Source organism: Microcaecilia unicolor, chromosome 1 (assembly GCF_901765095.1).
Source record: "Microcaecilia unicolor chromosome 1, aMicUni1.1, whole genome shotgun sequence".
NCBI lineage: Eukaryota > Metazoa > Chordata > Amphibia > Gymnophiona > Siphonopidae > Microcaecilia > Microcaecilia unicolor.
This window is the reverse complement of record NC_044031.1, coordinates 444,714,357-444,733,119: the sequence shown is the minus strand read 5'-3', so window position 1 is coordinate 444,733,119 and position 18,763 is coordinate 444,714,357. Positions and strand designations below refer to the sequence as shown.

The 18,763-nt window shown below is 41.8% G+C and overlaps 1 protein-coding gene across 1 annotated transcript in view; it reads left to right on the top strand.

The window, feature by feature from the left end:
- Positions 1-18,763, top strand: part of RTTN (rotatin) — a 478,682-nt gene that overhangs the window by 83,123 nt on the left and 376,796 nt on the right. The window contains exons 9-11 of the mRNA XM_030212687.1: positions 1,524-1,705; positions 8,026-8,141; positions 10,621-10,791. Coding sequence (XP_030068547.1) covers positions 1,524-1,705; positions 8,026-8,141; positions 10,621-10,791 — 469 coding nt within the window. The remainder of the gene's footprint in view (positions 1-1,523; positions 1,706-8,025; positions 8,142-10,620; positions 10,792-18,763) is intronic.

The window sequence follows — 18,763 nt, the reverse complement described above, 5'->3', positions numbered from 1 at the left end:
GCTGGGGATGAGTGTTATTTGGCGTGGTTAGACGTGAAGTGAGTTTTGCTGGAATATTTAAAGAGGACTGAGGAGTTTAGGTGCTTGGGTAGGTTGTTTGTCTTCTGCATTGGTCCCGACATGAGAGCGGCAGCTTTGAAGGCAACCACAGCTAGATGGCTGAAGGAGACTATTGCATCAGCCTAACTCCTTAAGGGGTGCCCTGTCCCGTCGGCTGTTAAGGCGCTTTCCACTAGGGGGTGGCTACTTCCTGGGTGGAGAGCAGTTTTGTTCTGCCACAGGATATTTGTAGGGCGATGGTAGGTCTTCTTTGCACTTCTTCGTGAAACATTACAGTATTGACATTCAAACACAGCAGGATGCAGCCATTGGAACAGCTATTTTGACTTCCGGTCTCCAGGGGTTCTGCCCTTAATTGTGTACTGCTTTGGTACTTTCCAAGCATCTTGACCGCTCTGGAAGAAGAATTAAGGAAGAAGAAACTAGGTCTTCCCTGCTGATTTTCTTTCTTTTAGGCCCTTCAAGAGCCCACCCTTTGTTGGAGAGTAATGGGAGACGCGGACATATGAATGGCAGGTTAGTGGCCGTTGTGAAAATTTTTGTGCTACGCTGGTTGTTTATGGTTCCTTTCTTTGACTTTTTTCTGTTCTTGTTGCTGAAGTTGTTTTGAATTGACAAAAAAAAAAAGAGGAAACAGTTATCGAGAAGCACAGTATACTGTTATCTAGGCAAGAGTACAGCCATGGGTGGTCTCAGTTCATTTGCTTTGTTATAGAAAGACTGGCTGGCCTGGAACTGTACAGGGTTCTCATATAATTCTCAGAGTCAGGGGTTCTTATAACCCCAAGCGTTTTGACCAGTCTGTAGGGTCTAAAGGAAAGAAAATTAGCAGGTAAGACCTGATTTCTCCTTGTACACAAAAGTTCCTTTTTAAAACTTTCTCCAATGTTTTAAGTTAATATTGGAACAAAATTAATTTTTCTTTTTCTTCACAAGTAGGAAAGAGGAAGTAGAAAAGGAGAGATGAAGTGGCAGGAGGAATAGAAGGAAAAGAAGGGGTTGTGGAGAAAGAAAAATAGAAGAGCGCTGAGAGACAGCAAAGAAATGAAGAAGGCTCTAATGAAGGGAGGAAATGACAGAAATGAGTAGCACAAGAGCAAAAATTTGTATAAGAGAAAGGAATGAAAAGATAGTTGGACAGCTGAGATGGAGAAGAGTGAGCCTAATTCAGAAAGATTTGAAAAATGTTATTCTTATTTTAAAATTGCTACTTAATTTTGACTCAATATTGGACAAAATGCTTCTTCTGTAGCTAGAGCATGATGTAATTTTCATTTTTTTTTGTTATACAGAACATTCCCTGATAAAGTGTGAGAGTATTATTTATTTGTGTCCAATTTTACTTTAGTTTCATTAATAAAGGAAAATTAGCCAAGCAGATATCTCAAATGTCTTGCTTATAACTTTGTATATTCTTAGCTGGATGAATTTGACATTTTTCTGTTTTTATGTTCCCTTTCCAGTGGAAGTGACACTCAGCTTCATGCAAACTCCAGAACATCCATTCAGTCTCCATTAGATGTGGGCCATGTAGATCTACCAGAACTAGAGAATGAGGACATCCTGGAGCTGCAGTTCCAACAGCTGAGTCTTCCTCAGTTCTCTGTTGCTATTCTGGAGCATGCTGTCCCTCTCTTGAGAACAGGTGAGAAAACGGCTTTTTTTTGAGTAATGTGTTTCTGGCCATGGGTGCAAAAGCTGCTGTTGTCCTGGGATGTTGATTTGGTTTTGTTGGCATTGATGTCCTCTCCATTTGAGCCAATATGTAGAGCATTGCAGAAAGATTTTATGCTCAAGGTAGTTTTCTTAGTGGGGACTATTCAACAAGATGAATTTCAGAATTGCATGCCTCATCTTGCAGAGAGCTGTTTTGGAATTTATGGAGACAGATGTCTTCCTCCATACAGTTCCCCCTTTTTGCTTAAGGTGAATTTGACCTTTCATATCAATCAGATGGTTTCTTTTCTGCTATTTTGAGTGGAGGATTGTGGAGTGAAGTTTTGGCTTCTACATTATTTGAATGTCCATAGTCCTTGATTGTATATTGCCCTGCAGTGGCAGAAGGAAGCAAATCCATGCTGGCTGATTTGTGAGAAAAAGAAAGAAGTTTTGCTTGGTACCTCTGAAACAAACTTATTAACCATTGCCTTTGAAATATTGGGGATCCTGCAGAGGCCATACAGAAGTCCATTACACATTATGGTGGGACATACTTCCTAGATTACAGATAGGCACTTATTTTTGAGCATAAGTGAAATTAATTCCTTCTGTCATTTAAGGGCAGTATACTTGGAGATCAAGAATGAAGCTTTTTTTTATTTCTTTTTAAGTAGGAGGGCTGAAGAAAGGAGAAGTGCTGAGCAAGTAGTATTTGCTTACATTTTGAAAGGCCGCCTTGGTTCCAGGGGGTTGCGATTTCCTGGGCAGCGGTACACACTGTCTCAGCTGCAGAAATCTGTAAAATTGCTGGTTGGATATGGCTGGAGAGGATGCCGCTTTTGGTCATGGTGTGATGAGGGCTTTGGTTTAGGGGTCCCGCCCAGTTTGAGAAGTGCTGTGATACATCCCGCATTTCTGGACTGGACTAGTAGGTGATATGGAAGGATAAATTAGGTCTTACCTGCTAGATTTATTTTCTCTGAATCCTACCAGACTTGTCCAGAATCCTGTATGGATTGTTTGTTCAATGTAGTTTAAGTTCCTAGTTCAGTGTTCTACGAGAGGATCTCCACTTCCTGATTATCTTACAACTTGGAAGAATCTGGAGCTTTGATATAGAAATACTGAAGGATGAGCAGGCTGCATGGTGCTCTTTATAAAGAATAATGCTCAAGACTTTATTCTTCGTCTCCATCTGCTGATATTTATGGCAAATCTGGTCTGGTAGGACTTGAGAAAAGAGAATTAGGTAAGACCAGTTTTTTCCTTTGAGGATTAAGTGACTTCCCAAGGTCACAAGGAGGCCATATATGTGGATTTTGTCAGATCGCAATGAGCCACAGTGGGATTTGAATCTGACTTTCCTTATTTTCACTCAGCTGCTCTAACCATTAGGCTGCTCAACTCCCAGGGGCTCAGGTGAGAGAGGGGGTAGATTTGGGGTTTGGGGGTAGGGAGAGTATTGAATAGGGAGAGACAGTTTTGAAAGGAATAATTCTCTAACTGCTGTATTTCTGTTTCTTAGTTTCTGTTCTACAGAAACTGGAACTGCTTCTCCCATAGAAATGCATTGGGTCCGTTTTTGGGAGGGCTTAAATATATGCAGCTACTTATCAGTTTTGGCTCATTTTCAAACAATGTGTCGAGTTGTGTTTTCATCCTTTTACTCCCATACCAAGTTTTATTCTATTCTGTTAACCCCCCCAGACAGACAAATGGACGTTCTAGACTCCTTTTATAAATTGTTTTCAACTTCATTGGGTTGGAAAGAATAAAAACACGGAGAAACTAGTTAGAAGAAAAGGTGCTGTTTTTCCTTGCACAGACCAGTACGGTTCCCCTTCAGTTCAGTATAGGATTAAGTCATATGTCATAACGCTGTGGAATCTTGCTTCTTCTGAACATCTACTGAATGCTTGAATAACAAAGGAATGTTATTTTTCCTTCAGTTGTTCAGGCTTCTTTTTCTTAGTTATGCACATTTAAGGGCTCTATGAACCAGATTCTCTTCCTCTTTCAAGTGGAAGATGTTTACTCTTAGTATAGACAAAGGCATAAATCCTTTTCCCTGCCTCCTCTTATCCATCTCTCTTTTTTATATTGCATTTATTGAATTTACATCCATAACAATATAAGAAATGCATAAGTAATAAAATTTACAAGAGAAAATAAAACCCCACATTATTACTGCAAAAAGCCCACATCTCGTGAGTCAGCTGAAGTCCTTAATAAGTAATCAAATATGAAAGCGAACCACAGATGAGAAGGATCCAAAAATATATACAATTTGCTTTCATATGCAACTAGGCACTTGCATGAAAGTTTTTAAAAGAAATTGCCATCAGTGACCAAGACCTTGGCCTTAAGCTGGAGGAAAGCTTTACATCACAACTTGTTGGCTTAGATACATCAGGAAAGACTAGAACTTTTTGTCCATAAAAGGGGAGATTTTTTTTTTCAAGTAGGCTATCAAGATTTCCAACTTTTGTCAGTAGAAAGAAAAGACACCATTAATGTAGCACACTTCTCAATAGCCTTTTTTAATGATTTTAAAAATTTTGTGAGATCCAAACTGTCTGGAGAATTTACATTGTCAAATTTGCCCTCTTGATTAACCAATCTTGTAGCTCTAGGCAAATAGTATATAGATTTTATATTAGCAGTATCAAAAGCCATTTCCATCACTTCTTTCATATACATTTTGAAGAGTTCCAATTGGGACAAGTAATGGGTAAAAGGAAATTTTTAAAAATGTAAGTTACAAGCCCTTGTAGAATTTTCCAAATTTTCCATCTGCATATGGAGTACAAGACTATCTTTAGCAGCAGTAGTAACTGCTGCCTGACAAGATGCAATCTGCTATACAAATTTCACTAATTCCTTATGCATAGAGTCCATCTTCATATCACTTTCCATAAACTTTGCAGATGTTTCATAAGTAAACTTGCTATAAAGTGACAAAGTCTCTTGAAGATTTTTATCTATCTTAAACAGTACATCATATATATCTTTTAAAGAAATATCATGTTTCATAGCAGGAGACACTGAGTCAGTCAAAGAGCGGATTGAAAGAGGAACAGGAGTCACCCCTTTTACTTTAACTGAAGGTCTTGAAATCTCTTAAGAGGCATCTACTAAAGGAGGATCGGAATGAGCTAAGGTGCTTGCTCCACTAAGAGCACCAGTGAACTCTGATGTAATGGCTGGTTGTGGGGGAGGGGCAGGACCCCCAGGAGTAAGAGAAATTTCAGCAGAGGAAAGAGGACTCACACTGGCAACAGCAGTTGTTGACACCATCTGTATGTGCAGGTCCATAGGTCCCTTTACCACCAGTGGCAACGGTAACTTCCTCTTCCCTCCACCTATTCACTTCCCCATTAGGAGTGGAGGAGCAGACTGCCGCACTGCACAGTCCTCAGTGGCTCCAAAGGGGTGGGATCTGCCCTTTGGCCATGCAGCTTCATCCCGTGGCAGGGATGTGGGTTTGACGATGTTAAGGCCCCTCTCTCCAATGGCACTTGAGCCTGCAGGCAGCAGGTCCAGTGCTTGCACTCCTCCACTGGACTCCCATGCTGGTCTGGTGAACTGTGGCAGGGCCACCACGTTGAAAATGCTAAGGCCCCTCTCTCCAACGCTACTCCAGCCTGCGGCCAGTCCTGTGCTTGCACTCCTCTTATCCATCTCAATTCCTCTCAGGAAAATGTATGACTATCTTCACCTATCCAAATCTGTTTAAAAACAGTGCATCTTAGTGCAGTAGGCACAACTTTAGTCAAGAAGCTGATTTCTGTCCCTCCTCTAATAGCTTATTACATGAAAAGCTCATATCACTTCAAATATCCCATAAAACTACCTTCACTTTTCATGGGATCTAAGTGTAGTCCTTGCTTATCTCATGAGAATACCTTTTTGAACTATCAACTATTTGAGAGTACGTAGATGTGTGACTGGTTGGTTTTGACTTGTCTATAGAGAAACAATTTTGCTTACCTGTAGGTAATGCGTTCTACCTCCTCTTACAGTCCAAAATTGTTTTTTTCACGTAATCTGATATTGTGACTGAGGGCCTTGCAATGTGCACTGTACAGTGATGGTTGTACCTGGGCAGAAGGCTTTTCTAGCCCTAGCTACTCCGGTGGGTTTTGCAGTTTGCCTTTTTTTAAAGGGAAGATAACCACTTGGCAGTTGTAATATCTCTTCAATATAGTTCTTAAATATCTCTCTTGCTGACAATAATTGAGCCTTAGGGAAATTCAAAAGCTTAAGGTTACAGATATGCAAAGAATTTTGTCTGTTGCAACTTGTGATGATAATCCAAAGAACTCATACTCATTCTAAGTTGTTCGTCTTTCACAGGCTGATGATCAAAGGCAAAAATGGGCGCTGGAGGCCATTAGTGCTGGACTAGCGCCTATGCTTGCCAGCATCCAATGATCATAGCCGGTGAGTGCGTGTAATAACGATCTTGCCTGCTCTGAATGCTAAATGCATGCAAGCGGGCAGTGCGCCAAAACAAGGGCATTCTGCTCCCACGGCAAACCCTATGCCAGCTGGCGTTAGGTTTGACAGGACATTGGGGTGGAATGGGGAGAACCTGTCAAGCATGCATTTGCATGCTTTCAGCCCCCCTCCCCCCTGCTGAGCACAAGGGCTTGATGGTCAAAATGGCAATACTTCACTACACATATTTTGGGGGGTCTGGAGGTCCCACTGGATCTCCAGTCTCTTGTGTTGGGGGACTTGGCCTTAGGTGTGACAGGTCTGGGCTTTTTTTTTTTTTGACATCCTGGATCTGTCAAACCTCTTCAGCAGGATTGTGCCTGAGCGCATGCCCAGGCACAGTCCTCCCACAGAAGTCCCCCGATGATCAGCACTAATATCGCACATAAATTTGCATGTTATTAGTGCTGATCAGAGGGAAGTTAATTCCCTGCACTATTCGTAACAGTGTGGGGAACTGATCATCGGGCCTCAGATCTTTAATTTCATCTTTCAAACTTTTAATCTTTCCCTGAGTATTGGTTACAATTGTTTCAGAGTTAGTTTTAAATTGTAGATGTTATATTATCACTTTCTCTACTTACTCCATCCTGTTACTCAGTCTTATTTAGAGTGGTTATTGCCTCCCAAATAGAAGTTAGCGTGATCTCAGATGCAGCCTCCACAGCCACAATCAGCCCAAACTCCAGCTTGGAATTGCCATCAGTGACCTTTTGACCAACAGTGGTCCCCAGCTGGAGTAAGTCTGCTGACTCCACTCCCATTCTGGATTTTTCTCCTTGGGGATGAGCAGCTCCAGACCTTATCACACTTGTGAACATTTTTACTGTTTAAGTTGGGAAACTTAAAATCTGTTTTCTCTCCCATTATTATGCATTTAATTCTTATGTAAGTTAGTGATTTCAAGTCAGAATACATTATAAGCTTTAAAAAGCTTAGCAAACATTTTTCAATTGACCTTAAGAATCTTCCTCCTGATTTTCATCAGTCAGCGAGTAACAGGGATATAAAGGTGGTGTGGCTTAGGGATGGCTTAGATTTGGCTCTAGGAACCAGATGTGAAATGTTATTACTTAGTGTTTTATTGAAAATTTTTAACAATTGCAGTTTAACCATATAAAATATCCAGCTTAACACAATATTCCTCGATAGTATAACCTCCTAGAAAAACCACACCCAAACCCCCTCTCCCCTTCTTGGATCACTATATAAGACGAGGAATGAAACGATCCAGATAAGTCTGTATCCTAGCCCAAAAAAAGAAACCTCCTTTAGTCTCTGTTGCCTATGAGCTGTCAAATGTTCCATAAGTAACACTTGTTTTAGTCTTTGGTGTCATTTTTCCACCAGGGTGATTTTGAACCTGGCAGCTAGTGAGTCCCACATGTGAGAATATCATGCCTGCTTGTCCTCAGAGAAAGCAAAGTTACTTGTTGTCTGAAGACAGCAATCATATATTCTCACATCCCTCCTGCCTCCCTTTGGAGTTGGCTTCTTGGCTTTAGTATTCTCCTGTTATTCCTGTGTTTGAGTTTCAAGTGGGAAGGCACCTTGCACATGCGCAATGGGGGAACTGCCTCAAAGTTTTGACGTGACAGTGCACTATGGCAGTTTCCACACTGGGCTCCACGGATAACGGTCAGCCACATGTGAGAATATATGCCTGCTGTCCTTGGAGAACACCTACTACAGGTAAGTAATTTTGCTTTATTGCTCTAAATAAGGGCTGTTTCAGCATTAAATAGTTAAGGCTGCTGTCTTCTTTTCCATCATCTTAATATGTTTTGGTTTTATTTAAATTTACAGGTATTAGAAAAGTGGTGATGCAAGTTCTAGAATTGCTTGTTGAGAATCTGCCTCTTATTGGTGATGCAGTGTCCGAAGATGTGTGGGCTGATAACAGTCTCATAGGACAAGAACTGGTGAGCTTGCAAGTTTCAAAGGTAGTGGTTTGGGCATGCCATGTTGTCTTTGGGTGTGTAAAACAAATTCTGTACTCCTCCTGTCACTAAATTCTTATTTTCTTTGTTGTGAGTAGACTGATTCTGAACAGAGAATTTTAATCTGATCATTTGGTAGTGCAGATTGATCTTAAAAGATACTGAAGTAGCTTTTTTTCTGTGTTTAAGCTGGCAATATAGGAATGATAAGCTATTGGTAGGGCTTCTGTAATTTGTGACAATTTTTTTTATGTTGGAGAGAAGTGGAAAGCCAGAGGTGGTATTGCAAGACTCGAAGGTACTGAGGGCCAGTGTATGGATAATGACGAGAAAAAAAAACGGAAAAGCAAAACAAAACTTCTGTTTGCCATTCAGAAAAGAAAATCCTGGAGAAGAACTGCAGTTAATAAGCAACTGAAAACACAAAACCATGGGGCCAGATTAAATACATTCCAGGATACTGAGGGAGCTCAGAGTGGTACTGGTAGGTCCTCTTAAGGGTGTGTTTAATACATCCTTAAAAATGGGAAAATTCCAGCTGATTTGGTCCTTCTTCATAAAAGAAGAAACGGAAGAGGTGGGAACAGTAGACCAGTACGCCTTACCTCAGTGGTGGGGAAAGTAATAGAGACCTTGCCGAAGGAAAGGATAGTGAACTTTACACAAGTTCTGAAGCAGCATGGTTTTTCCAAAGGTATATTGTGCCAAACAAATCTGATTGAGTTTTTTTGGCTGTGCAACTAAAGAACTACCACATATACTTGACTATGTCAAGAAATTTTGACCAAAATATGCCTTTAAAAAAGGTTGATCATCTATGAGGCTGAAAAAAATTAAGCACCCCACTGCCAACCTCATTGGCAGCACAAAACTTCAGCAGGACGGGCGTGCCTGAAAAGGAGCCTTTTGCATTGCATTTGATCAACTGTTGGAAGCAGGATACTGGGCTAGACGGACCATTGGTGTAACCCAGTATGGCTATTCTTATGTTATCAACATGTTATTAATTGAATCAGTAAAAGCTTCCTTTTGAGCTGCTAGACACGTGGGAAGCACCTGACCTGGGAGGTCTTATATTTTGCACTAGTAATTTCAGCACACAAAGTGAGTTAGCTCTAGGCTCTTGCAAGTGATCCAGCTTATATTTAAATTCTTTAAATTCCACATTTCTTCCTAAGGTAATGTTGATTTTTATCTTAACCAGCCAGGCTTCATATCCATGAAGGTGAAAGTGCACTGCACATATTTGACAGCAAGGGAGCCTTGACTTTCTATTTTGAGTAGACTAAAGCCCTTAGAAAGGCCATCTGACTTTTTTGTTTCTTTTGACCCAAATAGGTGCTTCTGTCAAGAAACACACTGTCTAGCTAGCAGATGGCATTTCTTTCATTTAGGTCCAGGCAGGTTTGATTTTTGAGGTTCATATCATAGCTCACAATGTCTGAGCTATTGTGGCACCGGTAGCCCACTTGAAACTTGATGACAGATGTATTTGATTTTGGAAGTAGCTTATATTTTTCTCAGTAGTTTAAGGTGCCTACTGCACCAGAAAATAATGCATTTACCTGTCTCCAGAAGGCTTTTACAGAACAATTTGTACCTGAGGTAATGGAGGCAGGGCTGGCTCAAGGGATTGTGGCACCCCTCACCAACTTTGCTTTGGCACCTGCCCCCAGATTGGCATAATCCCCTTTGCCCAAATTGGCACCTCCATCTCATTGGCTCTCTGCTGTTTGATATCTCTCTTCCCCTCCCTCCAGTGAATCCGACACCTCTCCCTCTTCTCATTTCCTCTGTTAGTCCACAATCTCCCCCCCCCCCCCCACCATGGGTTTGGTATCATTTCCTCTCTCCCTCTTTCTTCCCTCTCGCCCCACCCACCATCCTGCAAACTTGCTATGGGTTACCAGCAGCAGGAGCAGCATGAAAACAGTCTCCTAGGGCTTGCCTCTGTCACATCTTGCCTCCCCTGATGCAATTTCCTGTGGGTGGAATAAAGCAGAGAGAAGACCAGGATCTGGCCGGAGGTTGGCTGTTTTCATTTTGCTGCAGCCAGCCTAGGTGGTGGGGAGAGAGATACTGGTCCTGTGGGGAGGGAAGGGGAGGAAATACTTTACCATTAGACCAGATTTGACACTGATAGTGACATCAGAGGCCGGGGATTTTGGCATCTTTTATTGCCGGTGCTCTGAGCCAGCGCTCACCTGGTTTAGCTGTTAAACTGGCCCTGAGTAGAGGGTTAAGTGACTTGCCCAAGGTCACAAGGAGTGGCAATGGGATTCGAATCCTGGCTTCCCAGATTCTCAGCCTGCTGCTTTATCCACTAGGCCACTCCTCTGCCTTTAAATCAGAAGGTGTATAGGCTGCAAAACTTACATAAGTCATGAATTTTTTGGTAAAAATATTTTGTTTCTTATTACAGTGGTTCATAGTTCTTGCTTGTCGTTGCATTCCCTTACAGAGAGAAAAGCTACTCATAGCCCTAGATTCACTTGGGGAAACCATATCCTATCACATAAGCAACATAAGCTCTGAGCAGGCTGAATCTGTGAAGGTGCACCACAGAATAGCAGTGATAAGTATTTCACTTCTCACTGTGAGGCTGCTACAAATACTACTTCCTGTTGAGAAGGTAAGAGATGTGATTTTATGAGTAATGGGAAAACATATTTTTTATTTTTTGTACAGTTACCTTGTTGCCTTTATATGGTGGTATGGCATGGTAGTACTTATGCTTGATATGTAATTGTATTGTATTGAGTTGGTTGAAAATAGAATGTTGTGCTTAAAAATCTAGTTAGCCAGTTTTTGTCAGATGACATTATTCTACATGTATGAATAAGCATTATGTTCAATTAGCTTATCTGAAGTAACCTGTTTGCTGGTGCTGGGAAGGGAACATCCCATTTGTTGAGGCAGCAGTAAAACAGTTATGTTCTAAACTTTGAAATGTTAACATTTTACAAGATACAGAACCAAGAACTAATGTATCTGTTTAACTAAAATATTTAGAACTATGTAAAGAAATAGTAGCAACCCCCCCCCCCCCCCCCTCCAGCACAGATTGCCTTGGATCTCAAACACAAACCTGGCCTCTGTGCTTAGTCTCCAAGAACACTAATAGAAAGTATGAAGTTCACCCTATTTCTAGTTTAAAGAAAAACTCCCTTGACACGTCACTCAGTTGTGGAGTTAGTGATGAGAAAGGCTAAGAGGTTAAAGGATTTTTCCAGTACTAAATCCTAAGATTTTGGAATGTAGTAGATGGAACACTTCTTACTGTTATGGTCTCTAAAACAGCAGCGCATCAGATTTATATGTTGCAGTATGTAGATGCTTGTCTGCAGAAAATTCAATCAGTTTGCAACACTTGATTGGGTAATCCAAAACAAACAAACAAAAAAACGTAGTCTTAAAGGGGGCAGTTCTATAACTGGGTGCCAAAGTTTGGCAGCAGAATTAAGCAGGTGGTACGCCAAATCTAGAATGGCAATTATGTGTGTAATTTCAGTTATAGAATGTTAGTGTAATTGTCAACAACACTCCTATATTTAGGCGCACTCACTTAAGCTAGACCTATGGCTGGTGCAGATGTTAGTGCCAAAATGCGGTACCTTAGCAAGTACTACTACTACTTATCATTTCTAAAGTGCTACTAGACGTACGCAGCGCTGTACACTTGAACATGAAGAGACAGTCCCTGCTCGACAGAGCTTACAATCTAATTAGGACAGACAGAACAAACAAGAGATAAGGGAATATTAAAATGAGGATGATAAAATAAGGGTTCTGAACAAAGTGAATAAGGGATAGGAGTTAAAAGCAGCATCAAAAAGGTGGGCTTTTAGCTTAGATTTGAAGACGGCCAGAGATGGAGCTTGACGTACCGGCTCAGGAAGTCTATTCCAGGCATATGGTGCAGCAAGATAAAAGGAACGGAGTCTGGAGTTAGCAGTGGAGGAGAAGGGTGCAGATAAGAGAGATTTACCCAGTGAACAGAGTTCCCGGGGAGGAACGTAGGGAGAGGTGAGAGTGGAGAGGTGCTGAGGAGCTGCAGAGTGAATGCACTTATAGGTCAATAAGAAGAGTTTGAACTGTATGCGGAAACGGATAGGAAGCCTGTGAAGTGACTTGAGGAGAGGGCTAATATGAGCATAACAACACTGGCAGAATATTAGTCCAGCAGAAATTTGAACAGATTGAAGAGGAGAGAGATGGCTAAGTGGGAGACCTATGAGAAGCAAGTTGCAATAGTCTAAGCGAGAGGTGATAAGAGTGTGGATGAGGGTTCTGGTAGTGTGCTCAGAAAGGAAAGGGCGAATTTTGGTGATATTATAGAGAAAGAAACGACAGGTTTTAATAGTCTGTTGAATATATGCAGAGAAGGAGAGGGAGGAGTCGAAGATGACCCCAAGGTTACGAGCTGATGAGACAGGAAGGATGAGAGTGTTATCCACAGAAATAGAGAATGGGGGAGGAGGAGAGGTTGGTTTAGGGGGAAAGATGAGAAGCTCAGTCTTGGTCATGTTTAGTTTCAGATGGCGCTGAGACATCCAGGCAGCAGTGTCAGACAGGCAGGCTGATACTTTGGCCTGGATTCCTGCTGAGATTTCTGGTGTGGAGAGGTAGATCTGGGAGTCATCAGCGTAAAGATGATACTGAAAACCATGGGATGAGATCAGAGTACCAAGGGAAGAAGTATAGATGGAGAAAAGAAGAGGTCCCAGGACAGATCCCTGAGGTATACCAACTTACAGTGGGATAGAAGTAGAGGAGGATCCACTAGAGTATACACTAAAGGTACGCTGGGAGAGATAAGAAGAAAACCAGGAAAGAACAGAGCCCTGAAATCCAAGTGAGGACATCGTATCAAGGAGTAGGCTGTGATCAACAGTGTCAAAAGCAGCAGGTAGATCGAGAAGGATGAGTATAGAATAGAAACCTTTGGATCTGTCCAGGAACAGATCATTGGAGACTTTAGCAAGCGCTGTTCCAGTTGAATGAAGGGGGTGAAAGCCAGATTGAAGTGGATCAAGAATAGCTTGAGATGAAAGAAAGTCAAGGCAACAGCGGTGAACAGCACGTTCAAGTATCTTGGATAGGAAAGGGAGGCGGGAGATGGGGCGATAGTTGGAAGGACAGGTAGGGTCCAATGAAGGTTTTTTAAGGAGTGGTGTGACTATGGCATGTTTGAAAGCATCAGGAACAGTCACAGTGGACAGTGAAAGATTGAGGATATGACAGATAAAAGGGATGACAGTAGGAGAGATAGTGTTAAGTAGATGGGTGGGAATAGGATCAGAGGAACATTGTATTGTGTAAGTTATTTGCATAATTGTTGGCTTCACCTACGTCCCCCTCCCATGTTCCCTCTAATTTTGTAAATCCAATTTGTATAAAACAAGCTACAAGGTTTATTGTCCAAAAAGTATTAATGCTTGCATTAAGGCTGACAAATTAGCTGTTGGAAATGTTTTTAAAAGTTAGTCTGTTTTGGACCCATTCATTAACATCTCTCCAGACTGTTCCAGACACTTGGATTATTATACACGCCTATCCGCAGATGGGGTTGAGAACACTGACTTCAGAGAATCCTATGTCTACTTTGTGCAGTCCTGAGAGAGCCAGTATTTCTCAGTCCCCAGCAGATGATAGACATGAATAAGCCTGTGCAGTCTATCCAGTGTTAGGTAGGCTGAAAAGTTTAGGGCCAGTGTTTAACCAGAAAATAAAACAAAAAACAAAAGGGAAAGAACTTTTTCTGAGGACAAGCAGGCCAGAGTAGTGTTACATGTGGGTGACATCATCCACGGAGCCCGGTGCGGAAACACTACCTAGTGTAATTTCATTTTTAGAACTTGAGGCAGTGCTCTCAGCGTACATGCGTGGGTTCCTTCCCGCCCAAGTTGTGAGCACGGGACCAACAGTATTTTCTCATCCTTGGTGAAGAGAAGATGTGTTCATCTGAGGTTCTCTTTAGCGCGTTTGTTTTTTTGCTGTCTGGTGCCTTCCCACATGGGTTTTTTTGGCTCTGTCTTCTCATAATTTTATTTTTTCTTCAAGTGTTTCCTTCCTATAATTTTCTTAGAGTTTTATCTCCCACTTTTAAGTTTACTTTCTTTTTCAGCTCTAATGCCTTCTTAGGCTTGAGCACCGGACGAATAACATTGAGATTTTTCAAGTGAGCTTGTACCTTTTTTGTCTTCACCATTGAGTCGTGTGATGTAGCTTCGACTATTTTTCTTTCTATGTCATCTAAAGTTCCCAGTGGCTTTAAGCCCTGTACCAGGTGCAATAGGACCATCCATTCCTGGTGTATCCAGTGTTTGGGGCTAAACCACAATTCTCTAAATTGTGTTTTTGTTTGCGTATGCAGAAAATAACTCAGGAATCCAGAGATGCTCAAAGAGGGAAGATTTTTGAAGCCAGGTCTGAATTGTCGACATTGGAATTGGTATCAGCCTCGACATCTGCACCAGCACTGGAAAGAATTGGTCCCGATGGCTTCTAGACCTGTCTCAGATTCCAATTTGGACTGTTCATAGGAATCTGATGATGATCCAAGATACTTCTTAGAGGAATGGAATGTTTGTATTCTTATCCCAACTGGATTTCTGCCATGTGGGAGGAGGATTCCCTCCTGAAAGAGGAGGGGAAGTTTTGTGTTTTATGGAAGCTTTAGATGCTGACTTCACAGTAGCATTACTGACAGCAGGATCACTGTGGGTTTGTTTACTTTCAGCTGGTTGAGCAGGCTTTGAAGAGCAGGGCTTCTTTTTTCCTTTACCTGCACTGTGTTAGCTCACTGAATCACTGCTACCCTGTGGTTGTGCTGAGTGGAAGCCAAGTAGGATCAGAGGAGGTGGTGGGGGTGGAGCGATGGCCTCGATTTTGCAGGCCTTGCATTCCACTTCCCCCCCCCCCCAATCTGCAGATAAGGGAAAGATTGTGGCTTTGCTAAGTGGCAGTAATATTTGTTTTAAACTTTCCTGCAGTATCCTGTGCTTATGGTTGAGGGGAAGAGTGAGGGACTGAAGAGGAAACAGTTGGCAGAGGAAAAATAAACAAACTTGACATGCTTTGAGTAGAGCTACTTGACATGGCTGTGGACAAGAAGGACTAAAGGGGCACTGAGGTGTTTCTTTCCTCTACCCTTCACTTGCCTACTATGACTGGACATTTCTTACCTGTTCTCAAGGTTATGGCTGGGGATGAGCGATTATTGGGGGAATAAAAATGTGGATGTTAGACTAACATTAATGGGTTTTCTGGCAGGGGGGGGGGAGTTATTAATGAGAATAAAGGAAATTAATCTGTGAAGGCTTTTTTAAAATTGAAGATACTTTGTCAAATTAAGCCATTATTAAATCCTTTTCAATTTAGAACTGTTTTGCAAGTTACAGATTTAATTCAAATTGACTATTACAATATTGTCCTATTAGGTTTATCAAATACACATATGCATCAAATTGAGACAATTAAAAATGTGGTAGCAAAGCTAATTGGTGGAAGTTCTATTGATCACGCTAGTCCTTTTCTGGTGAAATTGCATTGGCTGCCAGTGAAGGCAAGAATACATTTTAAGTTGCTGATGTTTGTTTTTAAGATTTTATGTGGACAAGCAAACATGATTTCTTTATATTTGGCTTCTAGGAAGTTATGTTCTACGCAGGAAGTTATATTGAATATACCGTCAGTATCAACCTGTATAAAATTGGTTACCAGATGGAGATCTCTGATTGGTAGAAGTCCTGATTTATGAAATAAGATGCCACGTAATTTATGAGATATTAAATGCTATTATTCTTTTAGGACAGTTAAATGCTATGTCTTTGCACAGTATTTAACAGGCATATAGACTAGAGTTTAATGTCTAGAAATATTAGAGGATGACCAGTTATATTTATTGTAATTTGGGGGTATGTTCCTAGATCTGTTTTCTTTTGCCTTGTGATCTTTCTTGAGTCAATTGGTAAAGCAGATAGAAATGGCCACATTAGATTAGAATTCGATCTGGTCAAAGAAAAGTTCAGGATGGTTTCCTTAGACACCCTTATCCCAATGATGCAGGAACAAGATTGGCTATGCTCTCTGGACTTGGAAGTATGCAGGATATGAGTGTAGGCATCCTTCAAGTCACAGGAAGCATCTTCAGTTTCGATGGGGACACATCACTTTCAGTACTGCATCCTGCCATTTTGCTTCATGTCTGCTCACAGGGTATTTACAAAGTGTTTAGCAGTAGTCGCAGCATCGCTACGCAGACTAGGAGTCCATAGTACCTGAAGTTTGGAGGGTGGCCAGTGTGATGCTGATTTTTAAAAAAGGTTCTGTGGGTGATCGGGAAATTATAGACCGGTAAGCCTGACATTGGTGCGGGTCAAAATAGTGGAAACTATTATAAATGATAGAACACGTAGACAAACATGGTTTAATGGGACAGAGTCAGCATGGGCTCAGCTGAGGGAAGTCTTGCCTCACCAACTTGCTTCATTTCTTTGAGGGCGTAAATAAACGTGGAGAAAGGTGAGCCAGTTGATGTAGTATATCTAGATTTTCAGAAAGTTTTTGATAAAGTTGCTCATGAGAGACTCCTGAAAAAAAAAGAGTCATGGGATAGGAGGCAAGGTTCTGGTGTGGATTAGGAATTGGTTATTGGACAGAAAACAGAGGGTAGGGTTAAATGGTCATTTCTCTCAGTGGAGGAGAGTGAACAGTGGAGTTCCGTAGGGATCTATACTGGGACCGGTACTGTTTAAATGATATGAAAATCGGGACGATGTGTGAGGTGATCAAATTTGCAGATGACACAAAACGATTCAAAGTTATTAAAACACGTGCAACTGTGAAATATTGCAGGAAGACCTTAGGAAATTGGAAGACTGGGCGTCTAAATCGCAGATGAAATTTAATGTGGACAAATGCAAGGTGATGCACATTGGAAAAATAATCTGAATCACAGTTGCCTGATGCTTAGGGTCCACTTTGGGGGTCATCGCTCAAGAAAAAGATCTGGGTGTCATTGTAGATAATACACTGAAATCTGCTCAGTGTGCGGTGGCCAAAAAAGCAAATAGGATACTAGGAATTATTAGGAAAGGGATGGTGAATAAGACAGAAAATACTATAGTGCCTTTGTGTCGCTCCATGGTTCGTCCGCACCTTTAGTACTGCATTCAGTTCTGGTCACCGTATCTCAAAAAAGATATAGTGGAATTAGAAAAGGTTCAAAGAAGAGCGACTAAAACGGGATGTAACTCCTCTTGTATGAGGAAAGGCTAAAGAGGTTAGGGTTCTTCAGCTTGGAAAAAAGATGGATGAGGGGAGATATGATTGAGGTCTACAAAGTCCTGAGTGGTGTAGAGCGAGTAGAAGTAAATCTATTTTTTACTCATTCCAAAAGTACAAAGACCAGGGGACACTCGAGGAAGTTACATGGAAATACTTTAAAAACAAATATGAGGTATATTTTTTCCCCCTCAACGAATAGTTAAGCTCTGGAACTCTTTGCCAGAGGATGTGGTAACATCGGTTAGCATATCTGGATTTAAAAAAGGTTTGGACAAATTCCTGGAGGAAAAGTCCGTAGTTTGCTATTGAGACAAACATGGGGAAGCAACTGCTTGCCCCAGGATTGGTAGCACGGAATGTTGCTACTAATTGGGTTTCTGCCAGGTACTTGTGACCTGGCTTGGTCACTGTTTAGAAAACAGGATACTGGGCTAGGTGGACCATTGGTCTGACCCAGTATGGCTACTCTTATGTACTTTTGTGCTTCCTTACCTGGACGATTGGTTGGTAGAGAGCACATCAAATGAAGGTGCTCAGGAGTCCATGCGGAAAACAATTCACGTGCTGGAGCTACTAGTGTTCGTTATCAACTACCCCAATTCCCACCTACCACTAGTTCAACAATTGGAATTCATAGGAGTACTTCTAGACATGGTTCAAGTGCGGGTCTTTCCTCCTCTGGCACGGGCAGATAATCTTGTTGCCTTTGTGGAACGGTTTTGCAGCAGCCAACAGGTCACAGCTCAGAAGATGTTGAGGTTGTTAGGCCACATGGCCTCCATGGTGCGTGTCACCCCATGGCACATTTCCACATGAGATCTGCTCAGTGGACCCTAGCTTCCCAAGTGGTCTCAGGCCAAGGGGAACCTAGCGGATGTCATTTAGATCACCCCAGAGCCGACTCAATCCCTCTTCTGTTAGACAGGTCCAATTTGATCTTGAGACTACTATTTCAAATTCTTCCACCACACTGATTCCTCCAGCCTAGGGTGGGGAGCTCATTTAGATGGGCTTTCACGCTCAAGGTCCTTGGTCAGACCAGGAGAAGCAACTGGAACTCCGAGTGATTTGGAATGCTCTAAAGGCTTTCAGAGATTGGCTTCACAATCAAATTGTACTCGTTCAAACAGACAATCAGGTTGCAATGTATTATGCCAACAAGATGGGGGGGGGGGGGGGGGGGGTATGGGATCCAATCCTCTGTGTTAAGAAACCGTAGGGATGCGGAACTGGGCTGTCCAACACAGGATGGTCCTCAGAGCCACATATCTGGATGGAAAGTACAACAGCCTGGCCGACAAACTGAGCAAGGT